This window comes from Dermochelys coriacea, chromosome 10 (genome assembly GCF_009764565.3).
Source record: "Dermochelys coriacea isolate rDerCor1 chromosome 10, rDerCor1.pri.v4, whole genome shotgun sequence".
NCBI classification, from domain to species: Eukaryota; Metazoa; Chordata; order Testudines; family Dermochelyidae; genus Dermochelys; species Dermochelys coriacea.
Genome location: NC_050077.1, coordinates 44,782,357 through 44,806,283, shown reverse-complemented (window position 1 = coordinate 44,806,283; position 23,927 = coordinate 44,782,357). Strand labels below are relative to the sequence as shown.

General features: G+C 45.4%; 1 protein-coding gene across 13 annotated transcripts in view; it reads right to left on the bottom strand.

Annotated features, from left to right (window-relative positions):
• The window catches only part of CPEB1 (cytoplasmic polyadenylation element binding protein 1), an 80,893-nt gene that overhangs the window by 42,766 nt on the left and 14,200 nt on the right, over positions 1–23,927 (bottom strand). For 4 of the 13 annotated variants that reach the window (XM_038419174.2, XM_038419172.2, XM_038419171.2 and 1 more), the window contains exons 2-3: positions 18,675–18,852; positions 6,897–7,085 (exon numbers count right to left, since the gene is read on the bottom strand). In XM_038419174.2, coding sequence (XP_038275102.1) covers positions 6,897–7,085; positions 18,675–18,852 — 367 coding nt within the window. Of the gene's footprint in view, positions 1–6,896; positions 7,086–18,674; positions 18,853–19,115; positions 19,137–23,927 lie in introns of those variants that run through there. The other 9 variants (XM_043494444.1, XM_038419173.2, XM_043494440.1 and 6 more) reach the window with 4 other exon arrangements.

Genomic DNA, 23,927 nt, shown 5'->3' with positions numbered 1-23,927 from the left:
ATATGGTAGAGTGTGGGTAACAGCAGGGGACATACAATTTTCCCCCAAAGAGTTCAGTCACAAAATTTAATTAACACATTTTTTTAACAATCAGTATGGAAGCATGTCCTCTGGAATGGTGATCAAAACATGAAGAGGCATACGAATGTTTAGCATATCTGGCACAAATACCTTGCAATGCTGGCTACAACAGTGCCATGCAAACGCCTGTTCTCACTTTCTGGTGACAAATAAGGGCAACATTATCTCCTGTAAATATAAACAAACTTGTCTTAATGATTGGCTGAATGAGAAGTAGGACTGAGTGGACTAGCAGGCTCTGAAGTTTTACACTTATTTTTGAATGCAGTTTTGTTGGTACATAATTCTACATTTGTAAGTTCAACTTTCATGATAAAGATTTGCACTACAGTACTTGTATTAGGTGATTTTGTTTTAACAGTGCAAATAAATACTTGTAATAAAAAAATCAGAAGATTAAGACTGGAATAGACCTCAAGAGGTTATCTAGGCTACCCCCCTGCTCAAAGGAGGCCCAACACCAACTAAATCATCCCACCAAAATATAAAGTGAGCACGGTACATTTTGTATTCCGTGTTGTAATTGAAATCAATGCATTTAAAAAATGTGAAAAGACATCCAGATATTTAAATAAATGGCATCCTATTGTTCAACAGTGCGATTAATTTTTTTTAATTGCTTGACAGCCCTAGTTTAAATACTAAAAGTTACACAGAATTAAACATTTACACTATTTTAAACTGCAAGTGACCCATGCCACACAATGCAGAGGAAGGCAAAAACCCTCAGGGTCTCTGCCAATCTGACTGGGTGGAAAGCTCTTTTCTGACCCCATATGTGGTGATCAGTTAGACCCAAGCATGTGGGCAAGACCCACCAGGCAGAGACTTGAGTAAGAATTCCCTGTAGTGACTCAGAGCCCTCCCCATCTAGTGTCCCATCTCCAGCCAAGTCTGACTGGCAATGAGACCCAGCCAACTGCAGCACAGAGGGGAAGCCCAGTTGTGGGAGTGGCAAACCCTGATGGGAGAGAAGACGTGTCTAGAGACTGGGAATGACAGTGAGAGCCATACAGGGGCTTCCAAAAAGGGGACATATTAATGGAACAGGCCCAGTTTCTTCTCTGAAGAGACAGGAGAGGTGTATATAAGCAAGCGTTTGGGAAGGTAGTAGGGCACTCCTTTTTACTGGGGACAGCTAAGGAAAAGCAATGTGTCTGAAATGGATAAAAGGATACAGTGAACCTATGGAATGCACTGTCATGAGAAGATTAAAATAATCAGCTATATGAACAACATCTAGTTATACAAGCTAGACTAAAAGACCGACCGACCCTATAATACAGGGCATAAGCAAACACTGCCAGAGTTTAGTCCATGGAGAAACATTCTTAGTCACTCTGTCCATATGGAGTCACATGTACTTTAGAGCTAGAGAGCTGATACTGGTCTGATCCAGTATCTCAATATTGGCATTCATACTCATGCCAGGTACTGAGTTAATATACAGGCTTCATAACAGCCAGTGAGAGCAGAGACTGAACATGTGTTAAACCTCCCATCAGAGCCTTGCAGTCCAACTGGGATCCCACAGGACCTGCTGCCATAATAGCAGGAGAGGATAAAATATACTTTGTTACAGGTGGGATTACACAGGGGAAAAAACCACCAGACTGAAAAACTGATAGACTTAGTATTTTCCCTCAAATTACTGCAAACAGAATTTCTATGCAAAGCATGTTTCTCTCCAAGAAAAATAAAGGTTTTAATACTTAAATTTAGGACAGGGATGGAGATTTGATGTCTAGTATGACAAGAGTTAAATATTTTTTACATAGTTTAAGCAAGATTTATTTTATTCTTTTAGTGGTAAAATTGTGTCTGAATTACATTATATATTAGCCAACTGTGGTTCTTGTGTTTTAAGTAGTGGGGGAAGCCGTCTCTTGCAGGATCTAAGGTTTTTGTGGGTGGAAGCGAGATTTAAAAAGGTAGTCCCTTGCAGGGCTCTACCTCACATCTCCTTGTGTGCTACTGTCAATTATGCAGGCATACAAACTAAACCAGCAGTTTCATCTCCTTCCTCCACTGTCCTGATACAGTGTCCCTTTACCCCTCCACAAGGAAAAACAGGTGCCCTGGATGCTATGAACACTGCATATTTACAGTTAAATTGGGAAGGGAATACTGCATTACATGACACTTAGCTGTAAGTAGCCATGGCCAGCATTTACTTCCTGCAGCATCCCTTCCTTGGGCTACAAGAGAACAGGTTTCTGGGACTTGAGTCAATATTCCTAGTTTGACAGTTTTAGTGGCAGAAGTGGGTTTAGTGTTATTTTCCTGCCACAGGACAGCAGTTAAATCCTATAGCCAATAGATGCAACAATTTTGGAATGTCAGCTGCTACCTCTAGTAGAAACTCCCCAAGCAAGACAGCAGCTTCAGGAGCAGAGGGTGCTCCTTGGCAGAGGGGCAAAGTTTCTCCCACCCTCTAAAAGGCGGACTCTGCTGCGTTGTAGAGGAGACTGTCAGCAGGAAAATGCACTGCAAGCCCTACGTCCTGGGACTGAGCAGTTTCCCAACCCCTCGGGAGGCATGAAACAGCAGTCTGACTGCAAGAGAAAACTCAGTGTTGCAAAACAAAAGCGCATTTTTGCCTCGAGTCTGGCATAATGGGGCTCTGATCCTGACTGGGGCCCTGTACACAACTGCAATATCAAGCGTATTTGTACACCAGTTCCACAGGAGGCACAAAGTGACACCAGTATAATTTTCCTATTGCCAGATATTCCTTTTCAGGCTCAGGTACAGCCAGCACCTGGCAAGGGCTGTATGAAGATTTAGGGAAAGTCTGCCACAGACTAGAGTTCCCGAATTCCAGCTCATCAGTGCTCAAGCACCGACACTGCAGGAAGCCAAATCAGCAATCAATTTTATACTGATTGTTAACTTTTTGTACTTCCATCCTCCTGGCCAGCTCCCTGTGGATTTATACAGCTGAGTCACTGCTAGAACCGTCCCAACTGCTGTTTGCTGGCAACACCTGCCCCTCCCAGCCAGGCTCTAGAGACAGACAACCCAATGCTGAGCCCAATGCATCTGCAGTCAGGATTTCCTGATTCTGATCACCCCTGGCTGAGTGCTGAAATGCCAGCTGCAGCACCAGTGAGGGACTGGGGGCAGCCAGCTGGGAATCAATACCTGCATCACTGTAGAGCCAGAAATTATGACAGGCACTAGACTGACTGTTCACATGCTGTTCTCTGCCTTTGCTACAAGGCATGGTTGGGTAATACCAGCTGACCATACCTGCTAGCCCCTCTGAAGACTAGCGAAGGTCTCAAGTGGGGAAACACCCCCCATGCCCACCCCTCTCACAAACAGAAGAGAAGCTATTTCACATGGTGCTTCCCAAAGTGTTCCAGACCCAGTCTGAATCCCCCCAGCCCTACCTCCTGCAAAGCTTTTCATAGCAACTCCCTGGTCCTAGGGAGGGAGGGATGAGACTGCAGATGTGGGAGGTGCAGACAAACAATGGAACAGCTGCATGCTAATACCAGCATTTCACTTTGAGCCAAGCATATGCCATACCCACAGCAAGACAAGCCATGGTCGCCCATTCAAGTGCCACTTCTCCTGCCTCTCCATTCAGTCTCCCATTTCCTTCTGCTTGGTGCAGGATGCACAGCAGTTAGACTATGAAAATGTAGCCTGCACATTCCACAGGGTGGAGAGACCATAGTGACTGCAATGGCACTGCCAAAAAATGGCTCTGGGTATATGCATATGGGTAGATTGCAAGTTTGCACATGGGCTAGTCTATGCTCTGTCAAAACCAACTCCCTTTTTCTAGATTAGAGAGGGGTAGAAGCCCCACAATGGATAGTGATTGGGTGGCAGGAGGAATGCAAGCCTTTGAGACTAATTCTGTGTGCTCACCCTCAAACAGGGTATTTCACCACTGCAAGGTGCTCAGCCCTTGCATACAGGAGGCCTGTGCTCCTGAGTATTTTAGTATCACAAGTACTTAGTACTTTCCTGCCATCAGTTCCACTGATCTTTGCAAGCCTATTAGTGAGGAACTAAAATATATGTGATGCACTACAGAGCTGTGGGTAGTTCAGTACCTTATTTGTGAAGGATGTGTTCTGCAGGCACCAAAATAATTAAGTGATCAGGGAGGTCACCGGAGTATCCCAGACTAGTTTCCAGTTTAATTTTCTATTGATTCAGAGGCTATTTGCACTGCACAAATCTGAATTCATATGAAGTTCCTAGTGGAGTTGTGATCTGTGTTGCATAAATATGCATTTTTATTTGCTACTTCCTCAACATGCAATTCAGTTAAGCCTTCTACAGAGCAACATACCATTTCATCCCACTGAATAGCAGAGAGTTGCCATACAAGTATCAGTAAGCTAGTGAGAATGGAGGCTTTGTCAAAACAGCCAGGCAGGATGTTGGCTGAGAAAACATCTGCGATGGCTATAGCTGATCATGTGGGGCCCAGAGCAAAAGCAAGAGGCTGTCACACAAAACTGCTTTGCACTGCCATTGTGCATCATGTCTTATACACATTATGGCTGTAACAATACTAGGAAGTACTATCAGACCTGGATGTTGCTGGCTTGGTTACAACTGCAGGGGTGCAGAGTCATTAATGAAACTAAACCCTGTATCCGATGGAAACCAGTTCAATCCAATGGGTACAGCAGCACCCTCAGTTCCAGCACCTATTTACAATTGTGCTGTTCACAGGGCCTTAGTTAAGCTTCCATAATCCAGATTCAGTACCCAGTAGCCTATCAGATACCTCCCAAAATGTTGTACCCTATTCATTATCCAAGGCTGCTGCTCCATTCAGCTCCGAATAAGAACTTGGATTTCCCACCACCACCATTTTGGAGGACTGAGTGATGGAAAGTCAGCCATCAGCTCTCTATTCCCAGCTTCACTGGAAAGGGCAAGACAGACAAGACATAAGCAAAGGTAGGACAAGATCAGGCACAACTGCTGCCTGGGAAGTACTGTCCCTTGTTTGGTGCTATAGGGAACATTTATGGGTCACCAGGGGAAGCTAGATTGATTTTTTTGGATTGCACAGGAATCCAAGCCTATTTGAGTGCCAAAGGCTCCTAAGGAAAACCCTCAACAGGAACTTCTTTCCAGGGGTCTGTGCATAAGCCTGTTTAATACTCATTGCTCCCTCTCCTACAGTGGCTACATTGCTTCTGCAACAATCACCTGACAAGACCCACCCCCAGTCATGGGAGGAAGCTGTAGTGATGCACTTGCACCTCCAGGAGGCCTGCTCTGGGTAACATGCAGATCAGTTTTGCAGTATCTGAAGTGACATTTGGTGCTGCCCCTGGCAGACACTGACCCACTGCTACAACCAAGTGACAGGTGTTAGTGGGAAGGAAGACCCCATGTTCCTATAAATTCTGAGCTTTGGCATGAAGCTTGTGAACAGAACAGCCTGCAACACTTTACATCCTGCTCAGCGAAGGTAGTAGTGGTGATCACTTACACTCCTCCAGAACTACCCCAGAATGGCCACCCCCATGAAGCATGCAAGACACTGCAACCTACATTCCTATCAGCACCTGCAATATGCCTGGGGCCTTCTAGGTCACCCCCCCATCAATGCACAAAGATGCACTAGCCTTTTAACAAAGCAGGTTGCTTCTATAAAAAGGAGTTTCTGTAGCAACCAGGCTGAACTTGTGCAAACTGCTGAAGCAGGAGATATTTCCATGGACTGATACTTCAGTGAATGTAACACCATCTGTGAGATTGTTATTTCCAGATCTTTATTATAAGGACCTGAAAGATGAGTCCCCATTCCCCTCTTGCACCCTTCTTGACCACACCACAAGGATGCCACTAAATCCTGGTCTAGAAAACTGAGGGGTACAGCATTGCTCTTCACTTCAGTTTCTATAGAGAATACCAGGCTTCTAGAACAGTGCCTAGATCTAGAGCACTCCATACTGCTGATGCTGAGCTAGACCCCAGCTGAACGCCAGGGTGAACAGCATTTGGAAGGGGGAAGGGCAAAACAAGAAGCCAATACTTTGCTGCCATGCCCTCACTCTGCTATTGGGGAGAGACTAACTCTTACAGACCAAGTGCCATTCTCCAGAACACGATGCTTTGTTTTAGTTTGAGAATGGAGAGAGTCCCCCCTAGCCCTTTTACAGAGCTGGGAACCTTCTGGTTGAGTTTGGTACTTGGAGCTCAGTCTGCACCCCCACCACACCCCATATGCAGAGTGTAGGCAGCAGACCCAGTGAGTGCAACAGCCTAAGCTTGTGCGCTACAACAGCATTTACTGCCAGGCAGGGGGTCCTTCTGCAAGCATGCAGCCCCCTCCCTGTACAGAGACAGCTTTCTGCTAGCACACCTCATTTTGCCCAGGTAGCAATTTGCCAGTAGATTTATCTGGAGTGGAGAGAGTTTAACGCCACTTCCACACTGCAGTGTAGGTGTTTAGCTCAATCTTCAAATATACCCTAACCTACTTGGAAGGAAGGTCTGAGCAGATTTTTTAATAAAGCCTCTTGCCCATCAGCACATTAATCCCTCCCCAGACATCACAGGATCAGAAGCAGCCTGGGTATTTGTAAGTTAAGTTTCCTGTTTTTCCAGCCAAGACTGGAGTAGTTGCAGAACACTAAACCAAAACCTCCCCTTATTCTGTCCTCTGAACTCACCACCCCATTACACTCAGAGCATTTATAAGGCCAAGAGAAATCCCTCAACCAGTCACAACCTGCTCCTGTAACAGCCACTTTTCTGGGCAATAACTTCACATTTTAAAAAAAAGCAAATAATCAGCTATTGCTGTGTATCAGCAGAAAGCAACTCACCAGACTGTGTGCTGGTCTGTGCTGCAGTATCCGAGTCCTGGGTGCTCCATGGTCTGTCCCACCCAGTCAGGTTGAGAGACTGCAGGCCAAGGCACAGGTCGTTTGTGTCCGGGAGGCCACGGGGAGACTCTTGAGCAGAGTTGGGGAAAAGCATCCTGCTTGCCACTGCTCCTTCAGAGTCTTGGAAGTCTGCTCAGGTGGAACAAACACAAGCTGAAGAGTTCAGGAATTTTTAGGAGTTTTCCAAAGCTTCAAGCCAGATCCTGCCCTATGATGAAGCCACTGAGACTAACAACTTCACCCCAAAGGAGAAGACTGCCATACATCCAGGAACCAGCCCTCTCCCTCCTCTACCCCCCCCACCTTCCTATCCTGTCTGCATTACTGACTGGGCCAGCATGTGATCAGGCTGCTGATGCTTACTGTGCTAACAGTGACGTCACTCAGGCATGCAACATAACCGCATCATTTATTACAAAATAAAGGTATAGAAGATAGATTCCCCTGAAAGACGAGACAGCATGCAGAAAGGAAAAGGCACAGCTACAGTAAATCAAGGGAGGCAGTCAGCACAAATAAGCCCTGAGCTACAGCACAGTGGAAAAGAGGCTTGAGACAGCAATCCTCAGCAGCAGCAGCGACAGCTCTGACCCACTAGTTTAGTGCTATCCAGCTCTCCTGTCCCTGCTCCTCCCCCTCCACCCACAAACCCAAAAACACTTTAGTCCTGGACAGGCTCCAGACCCGATTCAGCCACCCAATGCAAAGCTTCACAATTCTGCTAGCATAGTCTATTTGCTTCAACTTGGCCACTGAGCCTCCCTGACTCTGCATTGTTTACTATTCAATAATATGGATAACCTTCAAAAAAATCCTCAGCAATAGGAAGAGAAGTGCATTATATTGCAGACCTGTCTGAGCCTACATGTCACACTAGGAAAAGCTTGGCCAGGCAGAGCAGAATTCCCAGTTCACATTTAGACAGGAATTTTCATGGCTCACTGACCTATCCCTCCCCACTTCACTGTCCCCCATGGGGGGGGTGTCCTCCAGCCAGAGCTATTAAAGATGCTGGATTCCTGCCTTAGTTTAGGTGTCTGTGCCAGCATGCTAGAGAGAAAGGCAGGCAGTTTAGCATGAGAATGCCAGTTTGATGCAGGATCTGGGGGCTGATTAAGCCACAAGATGCTCAGCTACCTTACCAAAACCTGAGTCACTCAGGGCATTTGTAAGCCAGCTCCCAAGCAGAAGGACAGTTTCCTCCATGCTGCCCCCATGCCCCCCCCACTGCATGCCATCCAATGAATACCCCACCCCCTCACTCTTCAGCAGGGTGCTGCAGTGACTCTTGCTTGCCACATGTAATTATGGCCACCCCAGGCATCACTACCAGTCTGGCACTCAGTTCTGTGACCTCCCTTCCGGCCCCACAGCAGAATCCCAAGTGGTTTACTGGTCTACATGCCTAGCACAGCTCCAGATGCTGACACCAGTCAAATACCGTAAGGTAGAATCAGGTTTATGCTACAGCAGAAGATGACCCTACCTAACCCTCAGATTTGGGAACCCCAAAGTTTCCTAAAACATACAGTATGATCACTGGGAAGTCTGGGGCCTGCAGGTCAGAGAGAACAGGACATTGTAATGCTGCAGCCACACCTGCTGGCAGCCAGCACTCTGTCCCCATCATCCTCATGACTAAGGCCTACAAACACTACACTTTTAAAAAACTGATTCTCAGACTAGTACAACCTCTAGCGTAGAGACAATGGTGTCAAGGTGCTTATTACTGGCAGGATTAGTAGCCCTGCTTATAATGGGAAGTTTGGTGCAACCTTAATGAGGCCATTTTCAGTTCTGTAACTTTGCCAAAATTGTAACCATTTGGGCTGAAGTTTTCTGTGCCATGTGTCAGCCTCCACAGAAGTTTCCCCAAAGATCAACCTAAGCATTCATCTGTTTCCAAGAGTGAGGCTAGGGAAAAAAGCAGAACTTTACCATGGAAAAAACAGAAGATTTCTTTGAAATGCTCTAGCATCCCCATGTTTTGGAGCAGAGATCTGGAATTTGGCAAAAGGCACATCCCTCATCCAAAGGCTGCTACTGCCATCCATCTGTAGATCCACCCATATGACAAACCTTTCAAAACTGTTTGCACATACTGAGAAGAGACTTCAGGGATTTGATAAACAAGATTCCATCCTGCACATGCTCCAGCTCCTAGTGCTGACTAAGCACATGGCACTGGCCAGGGGGTGAAGGCTCTTCCTGTAATGGCTGCTCTGGGCCAGGGCAGGACTGACCACTGGAACAGAGAGCAAGAAGCCCCTCAGTTACCCTCAGCTGACATCCAGGCAGTCATTTGATTCAAGGCAGGGGGAACTGAGATCAGATGGGGGAGACTGGAACAAGGAGCCAGGAGAATTGGGGACCGATTAGATGAGAAAACTGAGGGAGACTAGGAGTTAGTGGGGATGGGAATGTGGGGTGGGCAGGCACTGGGAACAGAGGTAGGGCATGTGGAGGGACTGGAAACTGGCTGAGCAAGGAGACTAGGAGTGGGATAGTTTGGAGCAGTGAGAAACTTATTGGGCAAGCAGACTGGGACTGGAAGCCTGATAGGCGGTGACTAAGTGGGAAGAATAGGGCTGGGACTAAGCTGGGGTGGGGGAAAAAAAAAAAAAACTCATACCAGTAAAAGGGGTATGGGCACAAAGGGGTCAACTGGAGGGAATGGGCAGAAGAGCACATTCCCCCCCAGGACCTGGAATGGAACCAAACTTTCCAAGTCTCACCATTCCTCTGCTGCCAGCAAATACCTGGCAAGGTGACCCTTCCACCTCTAGCGCTGCTCCATGCAGAGGATGGCACTAATGCCATCAGTTACTCTGTTCCCTCAACTGGCAGAGGTCTGTATATGGATCTGAAAGTTCCAACCCAGCTTGCGACCCATGGGGTGTCAATGACAAAATTTGAGTTTTTAAACAATTAACTGAATCCAGTCCAGGTTGCAAAAAGCTATCTGAGAACACTGCCAAGTCAAGCACTCAGGAGTTCAGAAATGCCAGATTTCAGGTGCAGCCTTAATTCATGTATATATTACAATAGTCTCATCACATTAATAGACCATTTTCCACAGGACCCTGCCTCATTCACTGCATGGAATGCAGCTGCTGTGGGGACAGGTCAGGGCTGTTAGTGAAGGAGCCTGTAGGATCCCTGCCTCATTAGTCAAGGAAGTTGGGAGGTGAGTAGTGAGTAAGGCAGGCGATTGTAGAAAGAAGGGTGTGACAGGGCATGCATGCCCCACACTGGGACTGCAGGGGTTAACCCCTCACTGTGGGCTGAGGAAGCCATGCCTCCACAGACCTACTGGGCATGCTCAGAGAGCAACCCCAGTATAAGAGGGAGCAGTCTGGCTCAGTCTGGGCAGACCACTGTAGGGAAAGGCGTGTTGCTGGCCCCTGCTGAAGGGCTGTGGGCATCCCACAATGTGGAGCCCAGCCAGCTGACAGCAACCCTCAACCCCCAGGTACTAGACACAACTGAGGGAGAAGGAACCTAGGAAGCCATGAGATGCAGAGAAGTGGGTAAGAAATAACCCAGGAAGTCTTTGCAAGGAGTTGGATGGACAACAGGAGGCTAGCTTGGCATGTTTTGGCCAGATCCTTGCCACCCAGAGAGCCCTGGGTTGGGACCTGGTGGAGAGGGAGGGCCTGGATCCCCCATCCTGGCCACTGCCCCCTGAGGTGGCAGCCCATCCTGACAGTTACAGACTGGCCACATAACACCAAGGGTGTGCAGGCACAACCATGGGCCTGACCTGTGACAGAGGGTCTCATGATTAAGGCAGTTAAATGCTCCTGAGGAATTCAATTCTATCCCTGCCTCATCCACAGAATTCCTATGTAAAGCTGGGCATGTCACTTAAAACTTCACAGGGAGTCACTAAGTGTTCCTCATTTTTTGGGTGCCCAGTTTAAAACCTTTGGTTTGATTTACACATGTGCTGACCACTCTTGGCTGGCAAATGAATTCAAATGGGAGCTGTGCTGTGAACATAATTAAGTGCTACATAATGCTAAGGATTCTGAAAGAAAGTCAGGTTGTAGGGGTCTCAAATTGGGCACCCTGAATCAGTAGGTACTTCTGACCTTAACTTGGGCAGTAGGGATCCCACAGGAACATTTGTGAAGCCTCGTACCGAGATGAGAACCACAGAAGAGCCCATTAGGAAATAACTGTCTTTAGAGCAGGGTTTGACTAGCATGCAGTATGAGGCCTAGGATTACACAGAACAGTGAGAACAAATTACATAGCTACTCCTTCACTGAGCACTATCCATTCTGTGCACGGACTGAAATGTGACTGTGCTGAAGACTATCACGAGGCATATGCATAAGGAGACTGAGCTGAAGTTGCAGAGGCAAACTGGCATTTCCAAACATTTGAGTGCTTGCCTTCGCAACCTGCATGTTCTCCTCATGTAGTTTTTGCATGCAATACTGGTACAACTTATTCCCCTTCCTGCACAGGCGTAAGCTACACCAAAGAAACACTTATGTTCTACCTAGTTCCACACCCTAGTGTGGCTATACTTTAGCTCTAGTAGTACAGTTAGAGGTGCAACTTGTTTCAGATGAGGCCTGACAGTCTTTAAACTTAGTCATGATGCTGTATTAAAGACACTTTTCAGGAAATTTAGTTAGCTCCCACAGCAACCATAACTCAGCCCTCATGATCATGCAACATTTCTACATATGCTGTTTATGGGAGTGCCATAGCCCAAGTCCGTAGGAATCATCTTTCTACTGATGACTTGTGCTTTAAAAACCACTACAGTGACTAACTTGTCCTGACCTCCAAGTTTAATAGAAGGAAACAGGGAAATATGCATTAGAGCAGTGATCAACCTTTCCAGACTACTGTATCCCTTTCAGAAGTCTGATATGTCTTGTGCCCCCAAGTTTCACTTCATTTAAAACTACTTCCTTACAAAAGTCAGGCAAAAATACAGACGTGTCACAGCACACTATTACTGAGGCTTACTCTCTCATTTACTATATTAATATTCCAATTGACTTATAATTATATTGTACTTACATTTCAGTATATAGAACAGTGAACAAGTCATTGCCTATAAAATTTTAGTTTGTACTGACTTTGCTGGTGCTTTTTATGTAGCCTATTGTAAAACTAGGCAAATATCTAGATGAGTTGATGTACCCACTGGAAGACCTCTGCATATCCCAGGCTGAGAACCACAACATGAGAGCACATTCGAGTCAGACTCTGCACACTAGTTTGGGTCAGTATGGCATGAACTAAACACCCTATAGACCACAAAACATTTTCAGCAGAAAGGCTGCCAGTAATTAACATTTCCAATGGCATCTTAAGGTGACCTGCAGAGGAAGGAATGAGTTCGTGTCCTCCTTGCTATAATGAGAAAGGCCTGAGACACTCCAGCTTTAATTTTTAAGCCTGGCAATTCAGGTCATCTACAGCTTTCCTGCATCCATTCACTATAGGTGAATGGACAATTAGTATGACAAGCATGCTTTACTTTTAAGAGGGTCCCAGCTTTGCAGAAGATAGGTACAGGTCATGCAGTAAAATGCTAGATAATATAACTTCCAGACTCCGCTTGAGAACACTACCTCCCTAGCTTTCCAGATGCAGCCTTCTAATAAGATTTAGGTGATTAAGACCTAATGTAGAAAAGACTTTTTATTCCTTTAAGTTGTATAAATCTGTCTCTACCAGCACCCACCAGTCACTCAGATCAGTTAGACAAACCCCAACTGCTGCCTCCACACTCAGCTTAGTCTAGCAAAGTGCACTCCTGCATCCCTGCCAAGTTCTAGCTTTCAAACCAAGTGACCCCATAAAGTACAGAAGTCAAGTGAACATTCAAACCCAAAGGTACAGGATGCATCTTTAGCTAACCCTCCATTATAAGGCCCCTCATTTCACAGAGGGTAAGAAGTTTCAGGGTCTTGTGGTTTAGATTCATGTTGGTCCTTAGATGTCACTTTGCAATGCCCAACACCCTGCCACCTAGCAAAATCCACAGCCTCAAGTTTGGCTTTAGGCTCCCTAGACACTGCATGAGCGGACTGGCACCTAAGAACAGAGCTCACAGAAGCCAGCAAGCTGAGTGAGGAGCAATCTAAGCTAGCCAATAGGAAATGGGTGGCCTAACCCCACCCTTCAAAGGAAGTCAGGTGCCTTGAGGTTTGTGCCACTGTAGTGCTTCACTGTAGACAGGACCTATGTAACCAGGAGTAAGTCTCCTGCTGACACAGGTAATCCATCTCCCTGATTTTCTAGTGATGACCAGGCCTAGGACTGGGCATCTCCCTCTGCTCTGATTCAGCCATGCATTCTACTAGAGAGAATAAGTCAGACCCAGGTCCAAGCCCCTGCTCCCCATCAGGCTGAGGAGGAAAGTGAACCAGGCCTCACATCCTGACTGAGTGCTCTAGCCACTGGGTTAAGTAGTATCAGAGCCACCACACTGGATGGCAGTGTTCTGAGAGAGGCATGAGGCAGCAGGCACACCTTCAGGAGACCCACACCCACTTCACAGCTAAGTACGAGGACTGAGGGGGCTGTGTGCACATCCAGCAGCAGTTTAGATGCCAGGGGACTAAGCACCTGCAGGGTTTGATGGCAGCTGGGCAGGGATTGAGTATCTGAATTTTGGACCCAGGTACCTAAATCCCTTTGTGGCTCTAGCTCTGAGTGTACATTTCTTTACCTCCTCATGGTTGGCATTAGGTGGAAGATTTTAGGCCACTGAATGAGAATTCACTTGCTAAAGAGTTTCTGCCCATAATGAAATTGAACTGTAGCATCTAAGGTCTTTGAGAATTCACATTTATCACACTAAGGGCTTGTCTACACAATTAGTTTGTGGCAAGCTGCAGTATGAATCCATCCTGCACTAGCCTGCCATTGCATGGACCCTCCTGACACATTAACAGTTCATTAACTTGCTTTAAATCAAGTCCTCACTGAAATGGGACTAAGTCAAAGCACATTAACAAATGTAGCAGGGTTCTCATGGACAGCCTGTAGTAGGCTAGTGCGGGGTGGATTCACACCCCAGTTTGCCATGAACTGTAGACAAGCCCTTAAAGAACACAATCTTGGAGATCTGTCTATTGTTTGTAGCTAGTGGGTCTTTCTGCCCACTGCAGCCAGGGAACAGACAAGAAACCCTGAAGGCTTTCAGTTAAGTGTTGCTTTTCCCATAATCTGAGGGTATGTCATGTCTACACAGCAAAAAACCCCACAGCTGGACAGCGCAGCTCTGGCTGTGGGGCTGCTTCATTGCTTTTAGATGTCCAGGCTTGGGCTGGAGCCCTGGCTCTGGGCCCCTTTGAGCGTAGGAGTTCCTTGGCCCAGAAGTCTACACAGCAATGAAATAGCCCTGCAGCTCAAGCCTGAGTCAGCTGGCACAGGGTAGCCATGGCGTTCTCTTTACTGGGTAGACATACTCTGAGTAGTGCCAAAACTTGACATTTAATGGTGTATTAACTGTTTCAGAGCCAGTGGGGGAAGTTTACCTTGTTTGTGATTAACTGAAAACTTTCAAAGGCCAATGATTGATGACAATTTCAAGAACCACAGAGGGAAAAGCCATTCTTTGTCCCTGGCCTCTGCAGCAGGAGAAAGTAGTTGTTAGACTCCACAGGACATACTTGCCTAGATCATACACAAATCCATTTCACTGACAGATAGAACTCCTTACTACAGCAGCGGTCAGGAAGCCACTGCAGGAGAACCTAAAGTCTGCACCAGCAAGAGGAGCAATTCCAGTTAACAGCTGGAGCAAGATCACTGCACAATGCAAACATACTAGAAGGCCAACATTACCAGCTCAGCTGGTGGAGAAGGAGCTATCATCTCAGTGCCTGCCTACACCAGGGGTATGATTTTAAATTGCACCAACATGTCATGCATTAATTGGTCAGTGTAGAACCAGCTAGTGCACACTGCAGGTAATACATTAAAGTGCACTAGGGAACCTTTAGTGCACACCAGCAGCATCCACACAGATCTTTTAATATGCAACATTAACTTACTTTAGAAGTTACTCCCACACTTTAGACAAGCCTCAAGACTCAATTACTAGACAACCCAGAGTTGAGGGGGATCTGCTTCCAATCACTGAGTCAAATTTGATGGAGACCCACTTTACTGAGTTACTGGAAACAGCTACTGGAGTCCACACAAAGTTACCCTTTAAAGTCTGACATCTGAGATGCTATGCATCTCCTCCCATGCAAGTGTAACAATTCTCAGCTTTCCTGATGTTGGCCCAGTTGCAGGTAAGTCACAAGTTACCTTCAACTGTCGAATCTTACCTGTGCCTGAACTAGGATATCCATGTTATACCCTGCAGAACTATGGTTAAGGCTTCAAGATAGTTCTTTATTTTGGGGCAGTGCTTCTGACACCAACATGCTGGAGAAGTATTCAGGAGCCCAAACTCAAAGGGGCAAGTGAAGAAATCCATTCCACCTGGCATTTTAGTTGAATATTTCCATGTGGTTGCATACTGAACAAGGTGGGGAATGGTACGAGTTGTGATCATGCTAGTTGGTGATCTGTGGTGTTTTTAAAAAGCTTTTGACTTTTGTGACTGCAAGAACCACCTTAAAAATGAAAGCTTTGATCCTGCAGAATGATGCTGTCTTAGTGCACAGGTCCCCCAATGCCATTATATTTCCAAAAATGCCACCTGAGACTAAGCACAGGCTGCAAACTAAAAGGCAAACATTCAGGAGTGTTATATTTGCAAGTGCAGTGTTAAAGGCTGCTAGACAGGTTCTACAGCTAGAGCAGGTGTTGCCAGCAACCAATATAATGCTGTATTGGACATCTGAGTAACCTGGTTTGTTAGTGACTAAAGCTGAGCTTTAGGCAACTTCTGGAGCAATTCATTCATTAAACCTATGAAACAATTACTAGGGACAACCCCATAAGACTCAGCTGTTTGTCTCAACACTGGTTAAGATTAACCACAAAGAAAATAGTGACCTTTTAAAAGGCTGACATACTGGTAGGCTTAGACTGAATGCTTCATTCCCACTGGTATTGTTTTTTCACATGGAGGAAAAACTGAGTTTAAATGACTCTCCAGCCATATAAACTACACCAGTCAATTGAAAGCTTAATCTGCAGAAGGACCACCAAGCTTGTAGCGTTGTTCCCTTTCCTGTGTCTGCACATCTTTCCATCCTTGAAGTGAAGGATCTTTACATGCATTTGTGCACTTCCTCAATTGCACTAGACAATTTAATTATTAGTGAAAAGGGCCCAAGCCTTTATAATCTTTATTCTACATTGAATAGAATCTTTTACACATACTGAACAGGGCATCTTAAACTAAAACTGAAGCACAAACAATCCAGGATGAGCTGAGGAAGTCAATGGAGATGACTGGCAACAGAGAAATTAGAGCATGAATGATTCCCCTACTGGGTTAAGTCCTTTTCCTAACTGTTTTCCAGGAGCTTAAGTTCGATAAAAACTATAGTACTATTAAAGATACATTAACTCTTACAGTTGCACAGTTAGGCTCTCAGGTGAGGAAATGCAGTACTTGAGAATGCATGCAGAACCATAATGCTGCCCTTTACTCATGTGCATTATGATACAGTATTTAGTTATACAATGACACTAAGACTGCATGGTGAGTGAGTAACAGTTCCTGCAGGATCCTGCCTTGTTCAGTCCTTAAGAGTTTGGACAAAGCAGCTATAACTACATTCTACAAGAAACAGCAAGTGATCTTGATCCTACTGCAACTGCACAGGGGCAGAATTAGAATCACATGGACAACATGAGCTTTGGCATTCTTGACTAGTGATTAACTGTACAACATTAATGTGGTTAAGTTTTCTAGCTTAAGGAAGTATCATGAACAGATAGTGATTAGACCCCACCTAATGCCGTGTCCCCATGCAAATATATACTCACTGATACAGGAGTCTGCATTTTCCAAAATATGGAAACTCCTGGTGCACTGAGAGCAAGCCTTCTAATATAAACTAGATAAGGCAGGGCTCCTTCAGCAAAAAGGAGCTTCCCCCTTGCCAAGAGGAGAGTTGTAACTGAAGCTGCCCATGCTTGTGAAGTGGCCACACCATCAATAAACTGATTTAGGTGGTGATAGCTTGGGTCTTGTGGCCCTCTGATGTTTTGGACCCACCATATCCCAGATGGCCTCCTGCATTCATGCAGCAGAAACCTTAGGCAACTGCACTCTATAAATCTTGATGCCACTGATTAGTCATGTTTTTAATTAAATATTAAGGTTTTTAATCCCCACACCAGTCCTGCAAGATTTTCATCCTCTGTACTTAAGTGAGCTGCACCCCTTATTTCAAGGAACAAGGATTTTAGCCTCTTGTTGCAGAGAATGAGATCTGATATTGACAACTTGCTCTGGTCTCAGCTGGTTTTAGAGAGACCCCTTAAATATTTTTATATTCTCATTCAGCTAGTGCTATGGCTTTTTCCAATCCAAGAACCACTTTGAAAAGAGAAGCCAGCAAAGAGCACAGCACATAGTGCAAGACAGGGAACAAGACTGCAAACATATTATAATTACATAGTGCTTGGAATGGCAGTCTCTTCAGTCATGTATGAAGTCTGATATTTTAAGAGCAGCGTATCCATCAAGGCAAACTTATGCCAAAGTCCCATAGTTTGCCCTTGTATGCATCATGAAGATTCTTCACAACGATAACCTGGAACTCAAGTGTGGCTGAGTAACAGACATGCCTATTAAACAAAAGCTGCTCAGTTTCCTAGCTTACACCATCCTATGGCAGCTGTGCTCCACACTGCCTGGGGAGTAGGATACATCCATAACCATACCCACTCTTCCTGAAATAGAAGGCTTGAATCCACTGGCTGAAAGGACCCAGGAGAGTTTTACTAGCAGCAGGCTGGATGAACAGATGGACTTCTCTTTGGGGCTTGCAAGCATAAGCTGAGTCTTCACTAGGAGCATTTTCCTAGTTTAGCATATTGGCAAAATTTTAGTAAGACCAGGCCTAAGGCCAGATCTACACTACAGACCTATATTGGTATAAATAAATCACTCAGGGGTGTGAAAAATCCACACCTGAGTGATGTAGTTACACTGACCTAACCCCCAAGTAGATAGCACTATGCTGACAGGTGAGCTTCTCCTGTTGGTGCAGCTACCACCTCTTGGGGAGATGGATTAACTACACCAATGGGAGAAGCTGTGTCAGTGTAGTAGTGTCTTCACTGAAGGGTTGCAGTGGTGCAGCTGCTCTGCTGTACACAAAGATGAGCCTTAAGTGTTTAATCAAAGTAGAACACTGAATCCAAAATAAGTCTTGCACCAAGCAGATTAGCACCACTGCAAAAGGTGACAGTTTAGTTGTTTCAGTGCAAGTTTGTGTGTAAACCAGAATTAAGACCCTGACCAGCCCTCCAGCAGGAAAAGAGGCTTGACCTTTTTTGATATTTCTATGGTAGAAACAAGTAGAAAGAAGCTGCTGAAAGACTCAGGCTCTTATGCCTCACAGGGCTGCACACACAGATCTGCAGTGGTTTCCTTCACAAACCATCTTTATTATGCTCCCCACCTGTTAGTACTCTTAAAAGAGAGACATTAAAAAATACAAAGCAAGACAGGTTTACATATGACATCCAGCTATAGAATCCCTGTAATGCAACCATCTGACATTGCTCTGTGCTCATAAGAGCACAAACCAGCCAAGTCACCTGGCAAAAGGTCACGTCTTCCTTTTGTGATGGGTGTTGTGCAGACTCCACTGAAATCCAGAGAGTTATCCAGCATGGCATTTATTCTGCGGAAGATATCTGCATTGCTGCAAGTAGAGAGAGCAGGTGCATCAGGGCTATCCCAGCAGTCTTTGGTGGTCCTCCCAATATCTTCCTTCTAGGCAGAAAGTGAAAAGTGTTAGTGCCTTGCCATGCTAATCAGATGCTGCTGGCCTACTTTGAACAAGGTATGATTTTTACAGCCATAGTTTGGTTTTAAGTTCAATACTTGGTTACTTTTACCTTTAGGCCTCTACACTTAGAGCCACATCTCAGTATAGCTCCTTTGTGTCAAAGGAAGAGGGTCAAGAGCATGGGTGAGCAAGCTTTTGTTAGTATAAAGAATGACCAGTGAAATCAGAACTCCCCTCAAGTCTTACCCTGTTCTGTAAAAGACAAAACCTAGTCAAGCAGTGTCTTGCCTGGGGCTGCACAAGTCAGCAGCATAACTGGGATATGGGACTCAGCTCCTGTCTTCCAGTCCTATGATCAGATCACAACAGCTACTGAGAACCCTTTTAGCACTGATGTGCAAGAGTCCACCTAGTCCTGGTTTGACAAGGCCCTGGAATTTGGTATATCCAATGTACAGGTACATTTGAGTCAATACATGATTTCCAAACACACCATCTTGAACACAGTTGCCCTTCTGTAGTTTGTCTGCACTGCATAGTCTGGGGGTGGGGGTTGCCCATAGGTAAATTTTAAATTATGGGAGGTAGCACTTTCATCATTGCTTTGATAGTTGACAACATGCATACACACATTGTGGTACCTGTATAAACACTTGTTTCTGCTGAAGAGATTGTGTAGAAGCACCTACAGCAGCTGGACACTCCTACTTGCTAGAGGCACAGGAAAAGAAACTGGGACATTTTGGGGTGCAGCAAAGCTCACATGCCTTGTCTGTTGTGGTTCCCCCAGGGCTAGCCATGCCCCACTAACATTAACCACAACCATCCTTGCCCACATTAACAGCAAATTCCTGTTGATCACTGTTAGCATTTTTTAAACATAGCCCACTGAGTCAGCCTAAGCCCCCCCTAGCTGCTGGGGAAGGAAAACCTAACTTGATTTTCACTATTCGGTATGGAGCTCTGGACACAAATTCCAGGTACTATGGCCCAACTCAGCAATCAGAGCAGTGGGGTTAGTGAGAATGTCACACCCTCTTGCAAAAAAAGTGGTGACACCTGCTTTTGAGAGGTACCCATGAAGTCTACAGGAATGATTTCACTTAGAAGTGGGGAAGGAACACTTGTGATCCTAGCAGACCAGGTGCTAGCTCCTGCCAAGGTCCCCATGTCTCAGCTGAATACTGAAATACAGAGATGGAACCAGTCTGGCTTACTTGTTAAAATAGGTATTAGAATTATATGAATGTGTTTAGACTTTATGGAATGCTTGTGAAAAGCTGCATATATTAATTTCATTTATAACACTGTATTGTAAGGTAATGTTCAAACATTTGCATTGTCAACCTTTAACCAAGACAGCAGAGAGGCATTAATTAGCATGAAATGCTGGTCTCCTACAAAAGGCATTATGCCTTGTCCAACAAGGAAGGCCCATCGACAGACAGATGAGAGTGGAACATTAGAGGTCTCACACACAGGAGTCTTGCAAGCAAGTTCATCCAATTGACAGTCTGCAGCTCAAAGTCAGAGGGAGGAAAGGAACAAAAACCCTTACCCAGGAGGAACTATACCATTGTTTAGACTCCGGGGGCACGGTTTTCTAGGCAGAAGCAAGAGAATGCTAGTGATGAGCCTGGGTTACACCTAAGAGCACACAGAGCTTGATTACTGAAGTTTAGTTTTGAAACTGAAGATTTTAAGTTTCAGAGTAGCAGCCGTGTTAGTCTGTATTCACAAAAAGAAAAGGAGTACTTGTGGCACCTTAGACTAACAAATTTGAAGATTTTAACTCACTTGTCTGTTTACACTTGCTTTAACCTTTTAAGCCAGAGGTTCACAAACTGTGGTCTGTGAGCTCTATTCAGGTGGTCTGCACATAGTTCTCTAAGGTACACACAAGAGAATGAAGGGCCACCCACCTAATTAGTGGAGCCATGCAACTTTCCCTGGCTCAGGGATTCCCTGGGATATGACACATCATTGCATTAGAAAGGCAAGACTACGGATATTAAAATATGAGGTGTGCTTTTATTTGTAGAACAAAAAATGATTAAGGTTTTTTTATATAGTGCTTTCATCCAAAGTGCTTTATAATAGTTAGCTAATGGTACAAAACACATTTGGAAAGATTAAGTGATCTGCTGAGACCCTCAGCAATTTGAGTGGTCCACACACAAGTTTGAGAACTGCTTTTTTAAGCAATTCATTCTCTTTTCCTATTTAATAAACCTATAGATAGTTTGTTATAGGATTGGCTACAAGTGTAGTGTATGGTGTGAGATCTAAGGTTCAACTGACCTGGGGTAAGTGACTGGTCCTTTGGGATTTAGAGTAACCTGAATTGCTGTGATTCATGGTGTAAGGGACCATTGCAAAGACAGACCCACCTGGGTGGTGAGACAGACTGGGGTAGCCAACAGGACTGTCGGATTCCATGTTAAGGCTGATAGCACCTGAGTTGATGCCTGGTAAGAGGTTGGTGAAACGTATGTCTAGAACTCAGACAATTTGGTGCTTCCATGCTGGTTCTTAAGTCTGCCCTGAGGTTGGTACTCATGCTCTTTAGCCACTGCAGAACGTTGACAGCACTGTGTACTAGTCCCCTGCCCATCACTCCAGTCAGCAGCTATTAACTGGAATGACAGCCAAAGTGAGCGAGCATTAGCCTGACTTTAGTTATGCTTTTCCTCCCTAAGTCTTGGTCTTTTCCTGTCCTCCCAGAAGCCCTGCCTCATGGTGACCCTCTAGAAGGTGGCAGGGGTCACTAGAGAGCAATGTACTCCCTGGCACCATCCCAGAGTGTTAGCACTACATTCTCAAGCCTCTGCTGACCCAGGAGCAAGATGCCACACTTTGTGCTGTGCTATCAGGTTGGGGACACCTGCCCCAGTCATCCAACTGAAGTGCCAATACAGCCAAGAGCTGTACTCCTGTGGGTGTGTCTGGGTAAGTCCCACGCACAGGCACACAAAGGTTTCATAGCAGCAGCTGTGTTAGTCTGTATTTGCAAAAAAGAAAAGGAGCACTTGTGGCACCTTAGAGACTAATTTGAGCATAAGCTTTCGTGAGCTACAGCTCACTTCATCAGATGCATTCAGTGGAAAATACAGTGGGGAGATTTATATACACAGAACATGAAACAATGGGTTTTATCATACACACTGTAAGGAGAGTGATCACTTAAGATTAGCTATTACCAGCAGGAGAGTGGGGAGAACCTTTTGCAGTGATAATCAAGGTGGGCCATTTCCAGCAGTTGACAAGAACATCTAAGGAACAGTGGGGGAATAAACATGGGGAAATAGTTTTACTTTGTGTAATGACCCATCCACTCCCAGTCCCTATTCAAGCCCAAGTTAATTGTATCCAGTTTGCAAATTAATTCCAATTCAGCAGTCTCTTGGAGTCTGTTTTTGAATTTTTTTTCGTTGAAGGATAGCCACCCTCAGGTCTGTAATCGAGTGACCAGAGAGATCAAAGTGTTCTCAGACTGGTTTTTGAACGTTATAATTCTTGATGTCTGATTTGTGTCCATTTTTATGTAGAGACTGTCCAGTTTGACCAATGTACATGGCAGAGGGGCATTGCTGGCACATGGCACATATCACATTGATAGATGCGCAGGTGAACAAGCCTCTGATAGTGTGGCTGATGTGATTAGGCCCTATGATGGTGTCCCCTGAATAGATGTGAACACAGTTGGCAATGGGCTTTGTTGCAAGGATAGGTTCCTGGGTTAGTGGTTCTGTTGTGTGGTTGCTGGTGAGTATTTGCTTCAGGTTGGGGGGCTATGTGTAAGCAAGGACTGGCCTGTCTCCCAAGATCTGTGAGAGTGATGGGTTGTCCTTCAGGATAGGTTGAAGATCCTTGATGCGTTGGAGAGGTTTTAGTTGGAGGCTGAAGGTGATGGTTAGTGTTCTGTTATTTTCTTTGTTGGGCCTGTCCTGTAGTAGGCGACTTCTGGGTACTCTTCTGGCTCTGTCAATCTGTTTCTTCACTTCAGCAGGTGGGTATTGTAGTTATACGAATGCTTGAGAGATCTTGTAGGTATTTGTCTGAAGGGTTGCAGCATATGCAGTTGCATCAGAGAGCTTGGCTGTAGACAATGGATCATGTGGTGTGATCTGGGTGAAAGTTGGAGGCATGTAGGTAGGAATAGTGGTCAGTAGGTTTCTGGTATAGGATGGTGTTTTAGTGTCCAGGAAGTAGATCTCTTGTGTGGACTGGTCCAGGCTGAGGTTGATGGCAGGATGGAAATTGTTGAAGTCACAGTGGAATTCCTCAAGGGCTTCTTTTCCATGGGTCCAGATGATGTCATCAATGTAGCGCAAGTAGAGTAGTGGCATTAGGGGACAAGAGCTAAGGAAGCGTTGTTCTAAGTCAGCCATAAAAATGTTGGCATACTGTGGGGCCATGCGGGTACCCATAGCAGTGCTGCTGATTTGAAGGTATACATTGTCCCCAAATGTGAAATAGTTATGGGTGAGGACAAAGTCACAAAGTTCAGCCACCAGGTTTGCAGTGACATTATTGGAGATACTGTTTGATGGCTTGTACTCCATCTTTGTGTGGAATGTTGGTGTAGAGGGCTTCTACAGCCAGTGGCCAGGATGGTGTTTTCAGTAAGATCACTGATGGAGTCTTGCAGGGAAGTTTTAAAACAGGGGCAGGAAGATACAAGTCCTGCAGTCCTGAGCCCTAGAATGGCAAAGGAGTCATTTTCACTGCACAACCCTGGATTCCACAGCCTTTAACAAGCTGGCTACAACAAAGCTGGATTCCTAACACAAGAACAGAACACACATCAACTGCAGCAAAGCTGGCACAGGCCAGGCTGTTGAAGCTACCAGCCATTAAATCTGCTCCCATGAAATGAAAACATGAAAGCATTCTGCTCTGTTTAAGATGGAACATGTGCTTGGTCAATACATACCAACTTAGAAATATGCAGAAGTCAAATTTCTCTTCAGGAATCTTGGACACAGCCTGTATCCACAAAAAACCAACAAGGAGTCCAGTGGCACCTTAAAGCCCAAGATTTATTTGGGCATAAGCT